Source organism: Taudactylus pleione, unplaced genomic scaffold (assembly GCF_031769625.1).
Source record: "Taudactylus pleione unplaced genomic scaffold, aTauple2 ptg001327l, whole genome shotgun sequence".
In the NCBI taxonomy this organism is placed as follows: Eukaryota; Metazoa; Chordata; class Amphibia; order Anura; family Myobatrachidae; genus Taudactylus; species Taudactylus pleione.
Genome location: NW_028285727.1, coordinates 227,854 through 246,175, shown reverse-complemented (window position 1 = coordinate 246,175; position 18,322 = coordinate 227,854). Strand labels below are relative to the sequence as shown.

Sequence of the window (18,322 nt, the reverse complement as noted above, 5' to 3'; positions counted from 1 at the left end):
GTGCCTGCTTCTTTATTCTAGAGCAGCATTTCTTAAACTCATTCCTCAGGGAGTGCTAACAGTGCATGTTTTCCAGGTCTCCTCACAGAATCAGAAGTTAAATAATTAGCTCCACCTGTGGATCTTTAAAAATGTGTCAGCCAGTAAAGAATACACCTGTGAAAAAACTAGGATAAATGGAATCCATGTGCTTAGTGCTCCCTGAGGAATGAGTTTGGGAAACACTGCTCTAGAGCTTTCTGAACCCTTTGGTGAATGTTAAAGCCATCTTTGTGTGAAATGTAAAAATGTTCTTCAAATAGTAAAAAGCATGCGAAGTGGAAATACCCAATTGTAGTATGTACTACCTAAGTTGTTGTTAACCACTTGCCTGGCGCTGTCGTATCAAATACGACAACACCAGGCTAGCCTTCCACTGGCATGGTCGTATCTGATACGACTAGTCAGAAATGCCCACTAGGCGGCTGTGGGAAGCTAATCTTCCAGCAGCCACCTACATCAGAGGGACCTTCTGGTTCCTCTGCAAGCATGGCTGCCTCTCCAGCGTGTCCCGACCACTGCTGGCCACACTGATCGGGCACAGTCGGCAAACCCCTCCCGGCGCACTGCCATTGAAGAAGCAGCCACGGCTCATGTAGCCACAGCTGTTGCTGTGATCTGATCACTGTGGTCAGCAGTGATCGCAGCTGACCCCAGCAGCCGCGGCTCTGGTAGCTGCTGCTATGTATCCGGGTTGCCAGCAGGACACCCTCTCGCTGCAGTTCCAGAGCTACTGTGATCACTGTGTAGAAGAGGCAGCAGCGGCGGCTCTGGTAGCTGCCGCTGCTATGTATCCGCGCTGCTAGCGGGACACGCTCCTGCTGTGGCTCCGGAACTACAGTGATCACTGTTATGTACAGGAAGCAGCAGTCGCGACTCTGGCTGCTGCTTCTATGTACCCAGGCAGCCTAACGGCGCCCCGCACACTCCCTCCCCGGCTCAGCTCCTCCTCCTCCTCCCCCATGATGCCAGTTTTTATAAGGGCCATAATACATACATACATACATACATACATACATACATGTGCATAAATATTGGGACATTGACAGAATTTTCATATTTTGGCCTCTGTTCACCACCACAATGGCTTTAAAATTAAACAAACAAGATGTGCTTTAACTGCAGACTTTCAGATTTAATTTGAGGGTAATTACATCCAAATCAGGTGAACGGTGTAGGAATTACAACGGTTTCTATATGTGCCTCCCACTTTTTAAGGGGCCAAAAGTAATGGGACTATCAACTCAAAAGCTATTTCATGGACAGGTGTGGGCTATTCCCTCATTATTTCATTATCAATTAAGCAGCTAAAAGGTCTGGAGTTGATTCTAGGTGTGACATTTGCATTTGGAATCAGTTGCTGTCGACTCTCAATATGAGATCCAAAGAGCTGTCAATATCAGTGAAGCAAGCCATCATTAGGCTGAAAAATCAAAACAAACCCATCAGAGAGATAGCAAAAACATTAGGTGTGGCCAAATCAACTGTTTGGAACATTCTTAAAAAAGAATGCACCGGAGAGCTCAGCAACACCAAAAGACCCGGAAGACCACGGAAAACAACTGTGGTGGATGACAGAAGAATTATTTCCCTGGTGAAGAAAAACTCCTTCACAACAGTTGGCCAAATCAAGAACACTCTCCAGGAGGTAGGTGTATATGTGTCAAAGTCATCAATCAAGAGAAGACTTCACAAGAGTGAATATAGAGGGTGCACCACAAGTTGTAAACCATTGGTGAGCCACAAAAACAGGAAGACCAGATTAGAGTTTGCCACACAACATCTAAAAAAGCCATTACAGTTCTGGAACAACATCCTATGGACAGATGAGACAAAGATCAACTTCTACCAGAGTGATGGAAAGAGAAGAGTATGGAGAAGGAAAGGAACTGCTCATGATCCAAAACATACCACCTCATCAGTGAAGAATGGTAGTGTCATGGCGTGGGCATGTATGGCTGCCAATGGAACTGGTTCCCTTGTATTTATTGATAATGTGACTGCTGACAAAAGCAGCAGAATGAATTCTGAAGTGTTTTGGGCAATATTATATGCTCATATTCAGTCAAATGCTTCAGAACTCATTGGACGGCGCCTCACAGTGCAGATGGACAATGACCCGAAGCATACTGCAAAAGCAACCAAAGAGTTTTTTAAGGCTAAAAAGTGGAATCTTATACAATGGCCAAGTCAATCCCCTGACCTGAATCCGATTGAGCATGCATTTCACTTGATGAAGAGAAAACTGAAGGGAAAATGCCCCGAGAACAAGCAGAAACTGAAGACATTTGCAGTAGAGGCCTGGCAGAGCATCACCAGGGTTGAAACCCAGCGTCTGGTGATATCTATGCGTTCCAGACTTCAGGCTGTAATTGCCTGCAAAGGATTGGCAACAAAGTATTAAAAAGGGAAAGTTAGATTTAGGATTGTTTAGTTTGTCCCATTACTTTTGGCCTTTTAAAAAGTGGGAGGTACATATAGAAACCGTTGTAATTCTTACACCGTTCACCTGATTTGGATGTAATTACCCTCAAATTAAATCTGAAAGTCCTGCAGTTAAAGCACATCTTGTTTGTTTCATTTCAAAGCCATTGTGGTGAATAGAGGCCAAAATATGAAAATTCTGTCAATGTCCCAATATTTATGCACCTGACTGTACATACATACACACATTCCAGTAAGCTGCACTCTCATATCAGAGTGTGTAATCAGGGGTGCTCCAATAGAGACAATCAAGTCCAGGATACATGTAGAAAATAATGGGCACTCATCACTCAGTAGACACTTTTTTTTTAATTACTTACGAATCGCATGATTATTTAGTGTGAAAGCAGCAGGAGGAGAGAGACTCTGATTAGGGATGGCAACCCTCAATCGATGTTTAGGAAACATCGGCAGTTGTGGTCTACACAGATTTCGACCAATCGCTAAACAATTGATGGCTTCTAACGATGGTTGACCCATCGATGGTACAGCTGTCAATTGCCATCATTACAGTATAACATAAAAGTTGCTATTTTGCTATGTATATATGTGTGAGAAATATATATATATCTCTCTCATAACAAATAAAATAGTGATGGATACGTTTTAAAATGATGATCTTGACCTAATTCAATCATAAAAGAAACCGATAATTTTGGAGCGGTTTTTGGAAAAAGAATTAGAGGGGTATTCAATATGAAAGGTTAACTTCCCTGGCGAAGTTAACGTTTCATAGCGGAGTTTTTTTCTGCATAAAGGTATGGTGCGCGCTCCCGCTTATCCCCGTATTCAAAATAAAATTAACGAAAACTGGAAACTCCGAAGTTGGATTTGCGTAAAGTTACAAATTTTTCCTTTAAAATAATTGTAAGACCCCCCTAAAGTTGTAAAAACATGGGGGAACACTATGGATACCCCCGTTTTTGCCTTTAATTGAAAGTCGGGGATTTAAATAGCCGCAGCACGTGTTTTTTATCCGACATTGAAGAAAGAAGTGATGCAGAAGAGCACTTAAGTTATTTTTTTAGTTTTTTTAAGTGGTCCCATCAAATTTGGGGTACATGAAAATGGGTACTAGCATATTTTGGTGTCCCTAAAGTAATTTTTTTTTAATTCTGCATTTGTGCACCTGCCGCTATAATTCTATTCTAGAAAACATCTGCCGCATACTTGCAGAATAGCCCTGAACCTATTTCCCTATTGTTTAACAATTTTTTTCAATTTTTTTTTTTTTTTTTGCACCCCAATTTTTTAATAAATTTTTTGGGGTGTCTCTATTTTTTTTTAAACTTTTTTTTTGACACCGTTCTTTTTTAAATGTCATTCCCAGGGGTGCAGGCTATTTTTTTAAGTCTGCACCCCTAAACCCTAATTCTGCACTTTTTTTCGACACCTATTCAATGGTGAAAACTTATCCCTGTTTTTTAGCAAAGACTTTTCAAAACTGCGATAAGTCTTTGAAATTGAATACGGTGTAAAACTAAAACCAGTGATATTAACGCAAAAAACGATGTTATCGCACCCATATTGAATATCCCTATTAGTCAGTTAAGTGGTTAATGAAAATACAACTCCAAACTGAGAATAGTATCAATTAATGCTGACACACAACATTATTATTATTAATAATAATATTATTATTATTAAGTTTCTTGTATAGCGCAGCATATTCAGTTGCCCTTTACAATTGTAAACATTAATAGAAGAAAACTGGGTAATAACAGACAGATATATAGGTAGGAAGGCCCTGCTCACAAGCTTACAATCTATAGACATTATGACTTGGTAACCGTAGAGGAAGCTCTTAGACATAAGTGTGACACAGTAATCTTGATATTGAAGTAGATCATGTAATAAAGTCACAACCGTGTTCAATAAAAGATCTATTTGACTTGACAGAATATGACCACTAATGTGTATATTCTTTCTAAAATGTTGAATAACATTTGAATAACCACATTAGAATGAACATTCTGAGACAGTCTATCGTAAGGTACAGATGATCCGAAGTTCTCCATTGGGATTGCCTCATCCCCGGACCACTTAAGTCAACGGTGTGGTTAGTTTCTCCAAATTTGTTTTCTCTTATTTCTTGGAACTTGCAAGTAATTGTGTGAACCCTTTTATTTTAATATTATAATCTTGTACCTTTTGTAACTAAGCTTTGAAAATACTCTTGAATTAAAACATTCTCTCTAGTTCTGGAACGGTTACTTATTTTACTAAGTGCGCATAGTTGTATAGCAGGTAAGGGCAAAGGCTTACCCTTTATTTAATACTAAAGTTCCCCTTTGGTCGCAGTTACCCGGTTTATTTAACCACACGTGCTGAGGTGACCTGGAAAAGTCGGGCTGCGATTATCAGATTGGCATATCTGGAGGATCGGCCGGCAGGTGCGTGACAATTGTGGTTGAAGCTAAAACGGTGGAACAATTTAAACAAGCTTGGGATAGTCATAACAATATTCTTGAAAGACGTAAGGCGCAAATAGGGTTGAAGTTGCCTGAAGGATACATGAAAAGGGGAAGACTAGATGGGCCAAGTGGTTCTTATCTGCCGTCAAATTCTATGTTTCTAAAATGAAAGGAAATTAATACTTCTTTCCATGTCAATGGGGATCCTGTTAAAGTTAGGTGAAACCTATTATTTCCCTGATGCATTCAAAATACTAAAGGAACTATGTAGTAGAGATTTTACTATGCAGTGCTACTGGCCAATATATATGTGTTCACATATGTTTTTAATGGGTGGGCAGACCATATGCTAAACTAGTACTGTTTCCTCCCCCCCTTTGGACAGTTGTTTTCATCAGGAGTTGACTTGTAAGGGATATTAAATAATAATGAACATGGGTATTGCTCTTTTCCTGTTATAGCTGGTGTTAATGCAAAGTAATTAAACATTTTATTGTTGGCTAGAGAGGCTTAAGGGGCCTATCCATTAGCAGAGCTTACTCTACGGTGAAAGACAAAAGATTTATCCCTTGAAAATTCCTGGGGCTGCGGTGACAGATATTTATCATGTACATGACAGATTTTTGCAAACGACGAACGATATTGCATGACATCATTCAGAGAGTGGATTTTTTTTTTATGTTTCTATTAATTTTCATTAAAAATATCGTTCGTCGTTTAGCGCTTATAAACTGACAGATATTTCTAATATCTGTCAGCAATAAGCGATAAATGACCAACATGTTGGAGAGACGAAAGACACAATTTGTCGGCCACGGGAGTGCGCATCTGTCATCGTTCAGGGCCTATCCATGGGGGGAATTTAATCGAACGCTCTATTGAATAGCGACGGGAGGGACTCCCAAAGCTATTCAATACACTGCGCTGTGTGGTCGCGCAAAGAATTTCTTCTCTACCAGGCGCGCAGCAGTTTTTCTGAATAGTGCTGCGCTAGCAGCCGCGCACTCGGCACTTTGGTCAGAAAATGCCGGTTAACGCTCCTTAACACCCTTGTTAAGGCGCGATATGCACGTTAACTGGCAATTCTCCGACCACACAGCGCAGTCTATTGAATAGTTTCGGGAGTCCCTCCCATTGCTATTCAATAGCGCATTCAATTGAATTCCCCTCCATGAAAGCTAAATTGAACGACTGAACGATATATCGTTCAAATTTATCTGCTAATGGATAGGCCCCTTTAGTTAGTGGGATTTCTGCCAGAGCCTAAGTATTACATAATTTATTATTGCTTACATGCATAGTACCACCACTTTACTCGGAGCTTTCTCAATGGAGATTACAATCTAAATTTTCTACCACTCAGACACACACAAGGTTGAATTTTGTCAGAAGCCAATAAACATATATTTTTGGCATGTTGGATGTAACCAATACACCAGGGGTTCCCAACCACGGTCCTCAAGGCACACTAACAGTCCAGGTTTTAAGGATAGCCATACTAGAGCACAAGTGTATAGTTGTGCCCTCCTTAGAAGGCAATGTGTGTTTGTGCCTCAAAACTCAGTCTCAAGCATTTTTTTTTTTTATATTTTCTATCTTGCTCTGTAACTTAAGGTCAAATACTTGTGTTCCAAGCATTCAGGATGTATGTCTTTCACTGTTGATGGGCAGCTTAGTCAGATAAATACATTGAGAGGTGAGTAGTTCTTGTTAAATTAGTAGCTCCACTTTTCTGAACTATTTTGTTATCTCTCCAGCTACTGCATGAACACTGTTGCAGGAGGAAGCTGGCTTCCTATAATCTACTGTGCTTTATTGACTATGTTTATGTAAATATTTTATAGTAACAAGATGTGAAATATTTTTTGTCATATTCATAAATACTGAAGTGCTATACATAAAAATGGAGAAAAGCGCTCAAACTTAAAAAATGGAGTAAAAATTCTTAAGGGTCAATCCGGTTAGGTGCAAGTTGAGTCCTGTGAGCCATTTTTACAGTGAACTCGCACTGTTGCAATCCAATCCAAGCTCGCATTACTTTTTCAGAGGAAATTTGCGGAATTTTTTTGTGCAGCCCCCTAAGCAGGTGAAAAGGTAGGGAAAATCTTTTTTATTTTAAGTTAAAAATGTAGTGACTCAGTGTGGAATCTCTGGTACACACCTCCCAATGAATAATCATGTACTTGGAGGGGTTTAGCTACCATCAAGTTACTTTCTCTAATAAGCTCAGTAATGGGTTCAATTATGTGGGACAGGTATGTAGACGTGTATTATTGATGGGATAGTGGTTTTCAAATTTGCAGATGGGAGCTAAAAGCATTTACCAAACTTTTCACAAACTTGTTTAAAAACACTGAGAAACTACTACACAGACATTTTCCTGTACCTCCAAAATGCTAGAAAGGCTTCAATTTGATGAAAAACATTTGCTTGCTATCCTTTTTTCAAGCATTTTTAGTGGGGAAAAAAGATATTTGAACAACTTTTAAGAACCTCTATTACTTAACTCATGGCCACTATGGTCCTGCTATCTCAGTTTCATGAAACTCGCGCCTAATTGGATTGAGCCCATAATATTGACACAAGCCCTTTGAAAATAAATATTTTTACTAGTTTTCAGTATTGCACTTCAAATATCATTTTAGAGAATATCCTCTGTACAAACGTTCCTTTTAGTATCTTAGAATGTTTTCCTGTGCATTTCCCTTTTTATGAATTTCACCCATTAAAACAAACATTTCTTTACTTCCATTTACACCTAAGTTGCAATAATAAAAATACAACTCCAAATTGAGAATAGTAACAATTAATGCTGACACGTAACATTATGATCTGGCAACCGTAGAGGATATCTGGATATTGAAGTAGATCATGTAATAGTCACAGCAGTTTTCAATAAAAGATCTATTTGACTTGACAGTTTATGACCTCTAATGTGTATACAGTCAGGTGCATAAATATTGGGACATTGACAGAATTTTCATATTTTGACCTCTATTCACCACCACAATGGCTTTGAAATTAAGCAAACAAGAGGTGCTTTAACTGCAGACTTTCAGATTTAATTTGAGGGTAATTGCATCCAAATCAGGTGAACGGTGAAGGAATTACAACGGTTTCTATATGTGCCTCCCACTTTATAAGGGGCCAAAAGTAATGGGACAAACTAAACAATCCTAAATCTAACTTTCACTTTTTAATACTTTGTTACAAATCCTTTGCAGGCAATTACAGCCTGAAGTCTGGAACGCATAGATATCACCAGACGCTGGGTTTCATCCCTGGTGATGCTCTGCCAGGCCTTTACTACAAATGTCTTCAGTTCCTGCTTGTTCTTGGGGCATTTTCCCTTCAGTTTTGTCTTCATCAAGTGAAATGCATGCTCAATCGGATTCAGGTCAAGGTATTGACTTGGCCATTGCATAACATTTCACTTTTTAGCCTTAAACTCTTTGGTTGCTTTTGCAGTATGCTTCGGGTCATTGTCCATCTGCACTGTGAAGCGCCGTCCAATGAGTTCTGAAGCATTTGACTGAATGTGAGCATATAATCTTGCCCGAATAAAAACACTTCAGAATTCATTCTGCTGCTTTTGTCAACAGTCACATCATCAAAATACAAGGGAACCAGTTCGATTGGCAGCCATACATGCCCACGCCATGACACTACCACCACCATGCTTCACTGATGAGGTGGTATGTTTTGGATCATGAGCAGTTCCTTTCCTTCTCCTTACTTCCCATCACTCTGGTACAAGTTGATCTTTGTCTCATCTGTCCATAGGATGTTGTTCCAGAACTGTAATGGCTTTTTTAGATGTTGTGTGGCAAACTCTAATCTGGTCTTCCTATTTTTGTGGCTCACCAATGGTTTACATCTTGTGGCGCACCCTCTATATTCACTCTTGTGAAGTCTTCTCTTGATTGTTGACTTTGACACATATACACCTACCTCCTGGAGAGTTTTCTTTATTTGGCCAACTGTTCACCAGGGAAATAATTCTTCTGTCATCCACCACAGTTGTTTTCCGTGGTCTTCCGGGTCTTTTGATGTTGCTGAGCTCTCCGGTGCATTCTTTCTTTTTAAGAATGTTCCAAACAGTTGATTTGGCCACACCTAATGTTTTTGCTATCTCTCTGATGGGTTTGTTTTGATTATTCAGCCTAATGATGGCTTGCTTCACTGATGGTGACAGCTCTTTGGATCTCATATTGAGAGTCGACAGCAACTGATTGCAAATGTCACACCTAGAATCAACTCCAGACCTTTTACCTGCTTAATTGATAATGAAATAACGAGGAAATAGCCCACACTTGTCCATGAAATAGCTTTTGAGTTGATAGTCCCATTACTTTTGGCCCCTTAAAAAGTGGGAGGCACATATAGAAACCGTTGTAATTCCTACACCGTTCACCTGATTTGGATGTAATTACCCTCAAATTAAATCTGAGAGTCTGCAGTTAAAGCACATCTTGTTTGTTCACCACCACAATGGCTTTGAAATTAAACAGAGGCCAAAATATGAAAATTCTGTCAATGTCCCAATATTTATGCACTTGACTGTATATACTTTCTAAAATGTTGAATAAGATGAAAGGAAATTAATTCTTACTTCCATGTCAATGGGGATCCTGTTAAAGTTAGATGAAACCTATTATTTCCTTTATGAATACTAAAGGAACTGTGTATTAGAGACTTTACTATGCATTGCTACTGGCCAATATACTGTATGTCTGTTCACATATGTTCTAAATGGGAGGGCAGAACTTATGCTAAACTAGGGATGTAGTTATGCGGCCACCGGTCTCAATACCGACATCTGAATCCCGACAAGAGACTGAAGGATAGGCGTTGAAACACCGGAAAGCCGAAGGAAGCCAGCCCGAATGAGTTAAGTCCGTGGCGCCCTTAGCCGTGGGGAAGGGTTAGGTTTAGGGAGCGTAGCGGGGTTAGGTTTTGAGGGAGGGGGTTAGGGTTAGGCACCCCCGTGGAGGGTTAGGTTAGGGTGCGGTAAGTGGGGGTTATGGGCACCCCTGGGGGAAGGTTAAGGATAGGCACTGGGGGGGAGGTTAGGGACCACTAAAGGAGAGTTAGGGTTTTGAACAGTGGTAGGGATAAGGTACTTACCTGCCCTGTCGGGATCTTTTCCCTCTGGGCTGCTGGCGTCGGGATATGAACCGGCGGCTATTCGGCCGCTGGGACTTCATACCCATTCCGTTAAGCTGGAACTGTTTCCTCCACCCTTTGGACAGTTTTATCAGGAGTTGACTTGTAAGGGATATTAAATAAAACGAACGTATGTATTGCTCTGTACCTGTTATAGTTGGTGTTAATGCAAAGTTATTAAACATTTTATTGTTGGCTAGAGAGGCTTAGTTCTTAGACAAATTAGCATAGTTTCTGCCAGAGCTTAAGTATTACATTTATTTATTATTGCTTACATGCAAAGTACCACCACATTACTCTGAACTTTCTCATTGGAGATAACAATTTTCTACCACTCAGACACACACGGGTGAATTTTGTCAGAGGCCAATCAACATAATTAGTAAGTAACATAACAAACGCACTGCTTTACGTCTTAATGTTTTCTATGCAAAAATATTGTACGTGTTTTTTTTTTTCACTTTGTATCTGGGTTGTTTTACTTATTTTACAGTCCTCTTTAGTTTCCAGTTGTACAGCTATATCCACCACGGACAATACTAATTCAGTAATACAGATCCAGTATTACAGATAACTTTCTGCGCTTATGTTGGCTGAATCAGGTCAAATGGGTGGTGTTTGGAACTTTTCCATCCAATTACTTGCTAGAAAGTCTAGAAAATTAAGGCAACTCTTTTCCACTTAAAAAGATGGATGTTTGCATCAGCGCTGTGGAATATGTGTGCGCTATATAAATAATTGGTAATAAATAAAATAAATCACTCCTTCAAAAATCAACATGTAAGCCAATTGCCACTTACAAAGTGTCTGATAGATGGTCCCCATGTAAGGATCATATCATGTGAAAATAAGCCTAAAATGGCACTGCACCAGTTTGCCTTTATACAAATTGAGATATGAACGCCATCCTATTAGAGGTAGTGGTACAATGCATTATAAAATAGCAAGTACATATAATAATGAGGCACACAACTTCCTCCCTCACCCTTCGATACTGTGCCACACCTCCATTCTTCTTTCTTGATACCATTTAATACTAATATTTATCATGCAATATAGAGGTTAATTATGTACTGCGTGTTTTTTTTGTTTTTTGTTATTTTAGCATCCTTTGTATTGGGTCCGCTCAAACCCCCATCATAATTCTGACGCATCTGCTCCTGTTACTTGCATTGAGAGGCAGGCGCATTTGCGAACTATGAAGAGTTTCGCACATTTTATGTTTCTGGCCAACTCTGAATAGGTCGCAATACTCCAACGCTATATAAGACTTAATGGGAGTAGCCTGGTTGCTAGAACATATGCATGACAGCGCACACAAATGAAATACAAAAACTACCCCCTACATTTTATTGTATACACCAATTTACTGTAAGATCAGACATTATTCATTTAACCTGGTGCCAGTCCAAGATATAACTACCTTCTGGGTCCACAAAACATTTCAACACTCCAGTACTGTCATCGGCAGGACTCTCTTTGGAGTGTTCTTTATTCAGGAAAGTGAGACAATCCTGTATAAAGATCACTCCTTGGGGACTCCTGCTGATGACACTTCCCCTTGAATTCTCTTGTGGAAACTAAACAGATGTAACCTAAAATGATACCTAGCATGTGTGTTACTCCTGTGCTAGGCATTATTAAGCAGTTTGTAAGAGTCCATAGAGTTTAGTAATCTATTTCATATATAACATCTGTTGTATAAATTTGAATAACAGAAAAAATTAGCTAAAAAAGATAACATTAGATTTAACTGTTTTGTAGTAGACCTGTCATTTGGCCTGATTCGGATCCACACGCAAATGGCAATTTTTATGCAGATTGAACGATTTAGTCATTGTACATGCGCGAAAGATGCACTGTGCATGAGCAACGATTTGAATAGCGATTACACTCGCACAGAGGATTCACTCGCAAACTAAATGACGTAGTCAGCGTTTGGGGATGTAATAGGGTGGCTAGAGAAACGCAGGCATGTCTGTAGCATTTAAAGTGTTTTCTGGGTGTGCATAAATTAGCCACTGCGTTCTTGCTTGCAGCAGGAGAGCCCTCTGTGTGTCTGGAGACCAGCTATGTCTGCGACACCTTACTCAGAAGCCTGTTGGCCACTGATCTGCATTCGATGTTCCCAGTTTTGTGCGTGATGGCGGATGTGAGATTCTTTCAGTGGGCATCTCTAAGCACCGGATGGCGATGGAGTCATTGGCTTATTTTTACAATTGCAATCCATGAGAGATCACAGCTGGGATGGCATGCGGATCCGAATCTGGTCCATTATCTGTTATAATAGCGCACACAATAAAAAAATATTGAACTTCACAAACACTTATTGCACATGTTCTACACTGAGAGGACACCTCAAAGCATGCCTTTGGCAGCTTAGTATATGCTGACAATGTTATACAGCAAGATGATCTTGAGTGGGCAATACAGAAGAATTGGCAAAACAAAAAAATGTCAGTGACTTTGAACATGGCATTTGTAAGAAAAGTGATAGTATGTGCATTTAGCATCCTGTCAGTGTAGCTTGGTTAAATAAGTAACAACAAAAAAATTAAAACTAGGCACTCAACACCAAACACATGTAAATTAGGAAATAATTACTTAGTACAAATCTAGTCTAAAGCTGCTACCACAGAATAGGTAAATGCCTTTACCTATAGAAAACTGAAGAAAAGCAAAACCTACATAGACAGCGCTACTTAAACAGAAATTTAATACGTATCAAATAAACATAAGGATTATTTTAAAAAACACAGTAAATGTACGATAAAAAATATTGAATAATTGAGTGTATAAGGCCAGCCGGTAAACACTTATCAACAAAAATCAACTAAAAATAGACAATTTTTAACAATATCAGTATACCATGTAATTTGTAATAAAAAATTAGACTCTGGTAGCAGTAGTCAAGCAGGTTAAATTAAATGGTATACAATTGGGAAACCTTCCCGACTGTCATATCCCGGCGAGGGTGAAATGCCGGGTGTCTAGATGTAGACGCCTGACATTTCCCCAACGTCGGGAGACCAGCGAACGGCATCCCGATTGGAAGGGATGCCGGGCGCCGTGAGCGGACAGCCGCGGGGGGGGGAGGGTTAGGTTTAGGGCACCTGGGGGGGGGACTTAGGGTTATGCAACCCCCCGGGAGGGTTAGGGTTAGGCTAGGGGGAGAGAGGGTTAGGGTTAGGCACCCCCCCCCAGGGGACATAGGTTTAGGCAGCGGGAAAGGGGTGGATTAGGGTTAGGCACTTGGGGGGGAGGTTAGGGTTAGGCACCCCTATGGAGGGTTACGGGGTTAGGTTAGTTTACACTTACCTTAGCGACTATCGGGATTTCCAGCTCTGTCGGGCTTCCGCTGCCGGGAGGTCTGCTTTCCGGGAATCGAACCGCCGGCGGTATTTCATACCGATTCCAATTATAAAGACAGTTTGCTATAAAGATTAGTAACCCCTCAAGTAGGTTAATTCAGACCAGCAATTTAACTATGGATGTTAAAACACCATGTATAATATTGCTGCTAAAATAGCAAGCGAGATTATAGCTTGAACTTGAGCTCTGTCAATAGAGTATTCTTTTCATTCATGCCCGGAACAGAAAGGGTTAGTAGGGGTTCCTCACAGACCTCTCCGTGGGTTAATTAGACTTGCAGTTAGTAATTAAGCATAAAAGCTGAAGTCCGGATGGAACTACTAATATGGAGAATCACTAATGCTCCTCATTTGGATCTAACAAGATAGTAACTATTATTCTAATGATTGAAAGGATTGCAGAATATTGTGGATCCACAATTATATGATGTTGTAATTTCCTCATTTTATGTTATGTTTTTTTAATTTTTTATTGTATATTAATATGTATTTGCATGTGATTAAATTTGATTGTGTAAAACTTGATTGAGCAGCGCTCCCTTGGGGAAAGGATTTATTTCATTCTCACCTTTTTTTTGGTAGTATTTTTGCATAGCCCTGATACTTAAAGCTTGTTGAAATTGCAGTTTCCACATTATTTTAAGTCAGATGTTTCCAAACTCTGACATTACAGTCCAGGTTTTAAGGATATGCATGCTTAAGCACAGGTGACTTAATTGGTACCTTAGTCAATATGATTTAACCATCTGGACTGTATTGGTGGAGTTTGGGGAAACTGCTTTAGGTAAAAAGGGCTTGATACATATTCCCCAAAGCCTGGTGGATTGTGGTTGTGCGGTTTCATACTTCTGAAAGAACACAGAATGCAAAAGTAGCATAAGCACATGGATCAGTAACACTGGATGTTGGTGGCTGTTTGGTGTTCCTTGAAGAAATTTTGGGTTGAAGCTTGCTTACAATACATTAATAGCAGTCCTGGAATATACAATTATGCATGTTTTCCAGCAGTGAGGTGCCATTTCTAACCATCCTGTTGTCTCAAATAAGCAGGCCACTTTTAAATATAAATTTAAAATTTAGGGATATATTTACTAAACTGTGGGTTTACAAAGGTGGAGAAGTTGCCCATCGCAACCAATCAGATTCTACTCATTTATCTAATTAGTACCGTCTAGAAAATGGTAGCTAGAATGTGGTTGCTATAGGCAACGCCTCCTACTTTTGTAAATATACTCCTTAGCGTGAGATGCCATAGTGCATAGTTCTTGTTGATGCCTCAAGAGAGGTTGGTATATAATATTTTCCAGCTTGTAAAGCGGAGTACACACTGGAGCGATGTCGGGATGATTTGCAGGTTCATAATGACAAATCGCCTACATCACTCGGTGTGTACGGCGATTGCTCTCTCCTGTGGTCGCTACCGATGGTTGCTAGGTTTGATGTGTTGCACATCAAACCTAGCAATATCGCTAGTGACCTGTGGTATGTTAATGAAGGACGGAACAGTGATCATTTATTAACTACTTCTAGTGTGTACTGGCAATCCCCATTCAAGTGCATTCATTCTGATGTCGGAACTAATGCCTGTCACTCCAGTGTGTACCAGTCTTTAGTGTGATGTGTAGCAATTTGTACAATTGTTCAACCATCTTTATTTAAGCTGTAAATGTACATTAATAATGATTGCATTCTGGATTTTACAATTGTAAAATGTACTGTGGACTAGCTGCTGGTGTTTTCCAAACTGCAAAAACTTGGCTAAAAAATATTTGGCATTTCTGTGTTTTGTTATTTATAAGTTAGTTAGTTATTTAGGCTTCGTACAGATAAATTGGGTTGCAGTTTTTCCTCGTTAATCAACCTAGCAGTAGAAAGGAAAAAAACCCCGAATTGAAAGACATAACCATGTATTTTGGATTATCGTGTAAAATTGAGTTTTATAAAACGTTGGCAGATTTTTGTTTAGCTGGCAAGTGTACTTTAGAGAATAGATTTTTCAGATATGATTCATTTTATCTAGTTTGCATAATTGTCAATGTTCTTGTCGTGATGTCTACTTGTGTCACCCATATTTCTAGTTTCCTAAAGGCGCGTATCCACTACACGAGAAAAACTGAACACTGATATCGTTATCGTTCATTAATCGTGCAGTGAATATTTCTGCAACGACCAGTGATGCGTGCTCCGGCTGGTCGCTGTTTATTATGTTGATTATTATTATTGTTAGTTATTATGGTGAGTGCAGAGCCCCTGTGATTTCTATTTAAACAATGTGGTCACATACCATGTTGCACCCCAAATCTAGGAATGGTGAGCGCCATGGATTAGTGCTTTTTGTTTATTATGATTAATTTTTAACATTTTCTCATGCACCCCTTTTAACTAGTTATCTAACTTGTGTCAGCTGTTTTCCTAGGTGCTTTGCAACAGGTGTGCTTGGTATCTGTCTCACATTTAAAAGCAAAGTTTCTGTGAGCTTTAAACCTTGATAGCATACCCTGAGTTTAACACTAATGTGATGGCTATGTCCATATTCTAATTCTGAGCAATAGAGTAGGGACTTGCAGTAAAGTGGGGTCCCGTGACGGGGGCTGCAACCTTTGCTTCTGATAGTTCAATGTACACAAACTTTGTTTAAAGCACAAAATTATTAAAATATAGTATAAAATAACCTTCAGGCTGGGTATATAAGGTATCTATGAAACATAAATGAATTTCATGTATATACACAAACTTTTTTTTTTTTTTGCTACACAAAATTATTAAAAATATTGTATAAATTTACCTGCAGGCTGTGTGTATAAGGTGTATATAGAACATAAATGCATTCCGTGTTTAGATTTGGGTCCCATTCCTAAGATATTTCTTTATGGTATGTAAATATTCCAAACAATGGAATATTCCGATATCCAAAATACCCCTGGTCCCAAGCAATTTGGATATGGGAGGCTCAACCTGTGTGTGTCTGTGTGTCTGTGTATCTCTGTATCTCTGTAATAAAGCTATATAGATGTCTATCTCTATTACTGTATATTTTATATACAATCTATTATATAATTTTTTTCCATTTGCTCATTCTCTCCAACCCCTTCCCATTTTTCCCATTCTGATCGTGCCAGTGTCCAAGAACCACCACTATATATACTACATAGAATCCTGCTTGTGTATTCAAATAAGTCCAATTTTAAATTGTTTAATAAAAATTTGAAATATATATTTTTTTCTCTTTCAGAAAGAAGAGGGTAGTGGTGAAAAACGTCCAAGAGGGCGTCCTAGAAAATGGGTAAGAATTTTGCACTTTGTCTATTTCTATTTTGGCTTTTAATTTGGATGAGTCCAAATTAAATTATTCCACATTAAAGTATTTCTGTATTGTTCATTGACATTTCTAATATGCGGTTTAGTGTATATTACAGTTTGTTTGTTTTTTTGTTTTTTTTTGTCAACAATTGGATAAGGGCAGCATTGCTAGTAATTTTTTAGATATAGGGGTCAATCCAATTAAAAGCGATGCACTCGTGGGTGCGAGTCATCGCAATGACAGCCGCACTTGATGGCAGGCTGAATTCGCTCAAAACTGTGTTCAGCCCAATTGGGCTGCATACAACATTGAGTTCAGCCTGAATAAAGGGTGCGAGATGCGGTGCCGTTGCGTGGCAACAGCAAAATTCACCTGATTCGCACCCCTCATGGCTAATTGGATTGCCCCCATAGTTTTAATTGTGTATGAGATATTGTACAGACACATATGCAACATCTACTTTGATGTCAGCTGTTACAACTCATACACTTACAGCAGTTCATTATAACTTGTGATGGTAATAAAGTATTTTCTTATAACTTGTCCTCAAAGTGACACATTGTCCTCAAAGCAACAAATAGATGTCAATCCTACTAAAATGCTTCTTAAATTGATGTAATTTTGTTTTGGTTTTTTTTTTTTTTTACTCTGTCGCTTTTGTACTTGTTACTTTTAACAAAAACATTGCAAGTTATTAGCTAGCATTTTACATATTAAAAGTTTGACCTTTTACATGCACTTTTGTTGTTTTGGCAACAAACAACTCTAATATTTATGGATAACAGGTTACATGGCTATATCTAGAAAACATGTAATTGTAATCTACCTTAGCAGCACAATGCCTTGGAATAGGGTGATTGTTAAGAAAGTGAAAGTAGAACTATGTTTGCTTACCAGAGCACTCTTACCCACAATTAGAGTATAATGGGGGAGTTGTATTATAGCGGCACTTAACGTGCTGCTATAACGCTTCCTGCTTCGCCTCTTTACGAAGCAGGAAGCGCTAACTATGAGATGTATTAACATCTCATTGGCCCAGCGGGGGAGTGATAACCCCCAGAGATCACAGCGCATGAGCTTACTGCTAATACGCTGTGTCTCTGTCCCGGCTGGCTCCACTGAGCATGCACGAAATCCTGCATGCAGCCCTGGAGCCGGCAGCCCCCGCAGTAGGGACAACGCTGTCCCTGCTGTGGGATAGGGCATCGCCAGGCTGTAGCCATCGATAGAAAGCTGCAGCGGGCGGAACAGTCAGGCGAACTGACTGTTCATACAGTGCCCAGACTATCGGCGCAGCTATCTTGTAGATCGAAACGTCGATAATGAGGGGCGCATAGTGCCCCTGTCATTTACTACCCAGCTCCCCATTCCTACATGGGGTAGAAGCGGTATCAACGCACATAATGTGCGCTGATGCCGCTTCAGTGCTTAATAAATCTCCCCCAATATATCTTACTGTGGCAAAACTGAGGTCTGGTGGACGGTTGATTTAGCAGCAACCAATTCTCTTGTCAGAGGTGGTGGGAAAAGTTTACAATTCATGTACT

At 39.6% G+C, this 18,322-nt stretch overlaps 1 protein-coding gene across 4 annotated transcripts in view; it reads left to right on the top strand.

Annotated features, from left to right (window-relative positions):
- HMGA2 (high mobility group AT-hook 2) overlaps nucleotides 1–18,322 on the top strand; it is a 126,631-nt gene that overhangs the window by 20,123 nt on the left and 88,186 nt on the right. For all 4 annotated transcript variants that reach the window (XM_088463147.1, XM_088463146.1, XM_088463145.1 and 1 more), the window contains exon 3: nucleotides 16,707–16,757. In XM_088463147.1, the coding sequence (XP_088319273.1) occupies nucleotides 16,707–16,757 (51 nt within the window). The remainder of the gene's footprint in view (nucleotides 1–16,706; nucleotides 16,758–18,322) is intronic.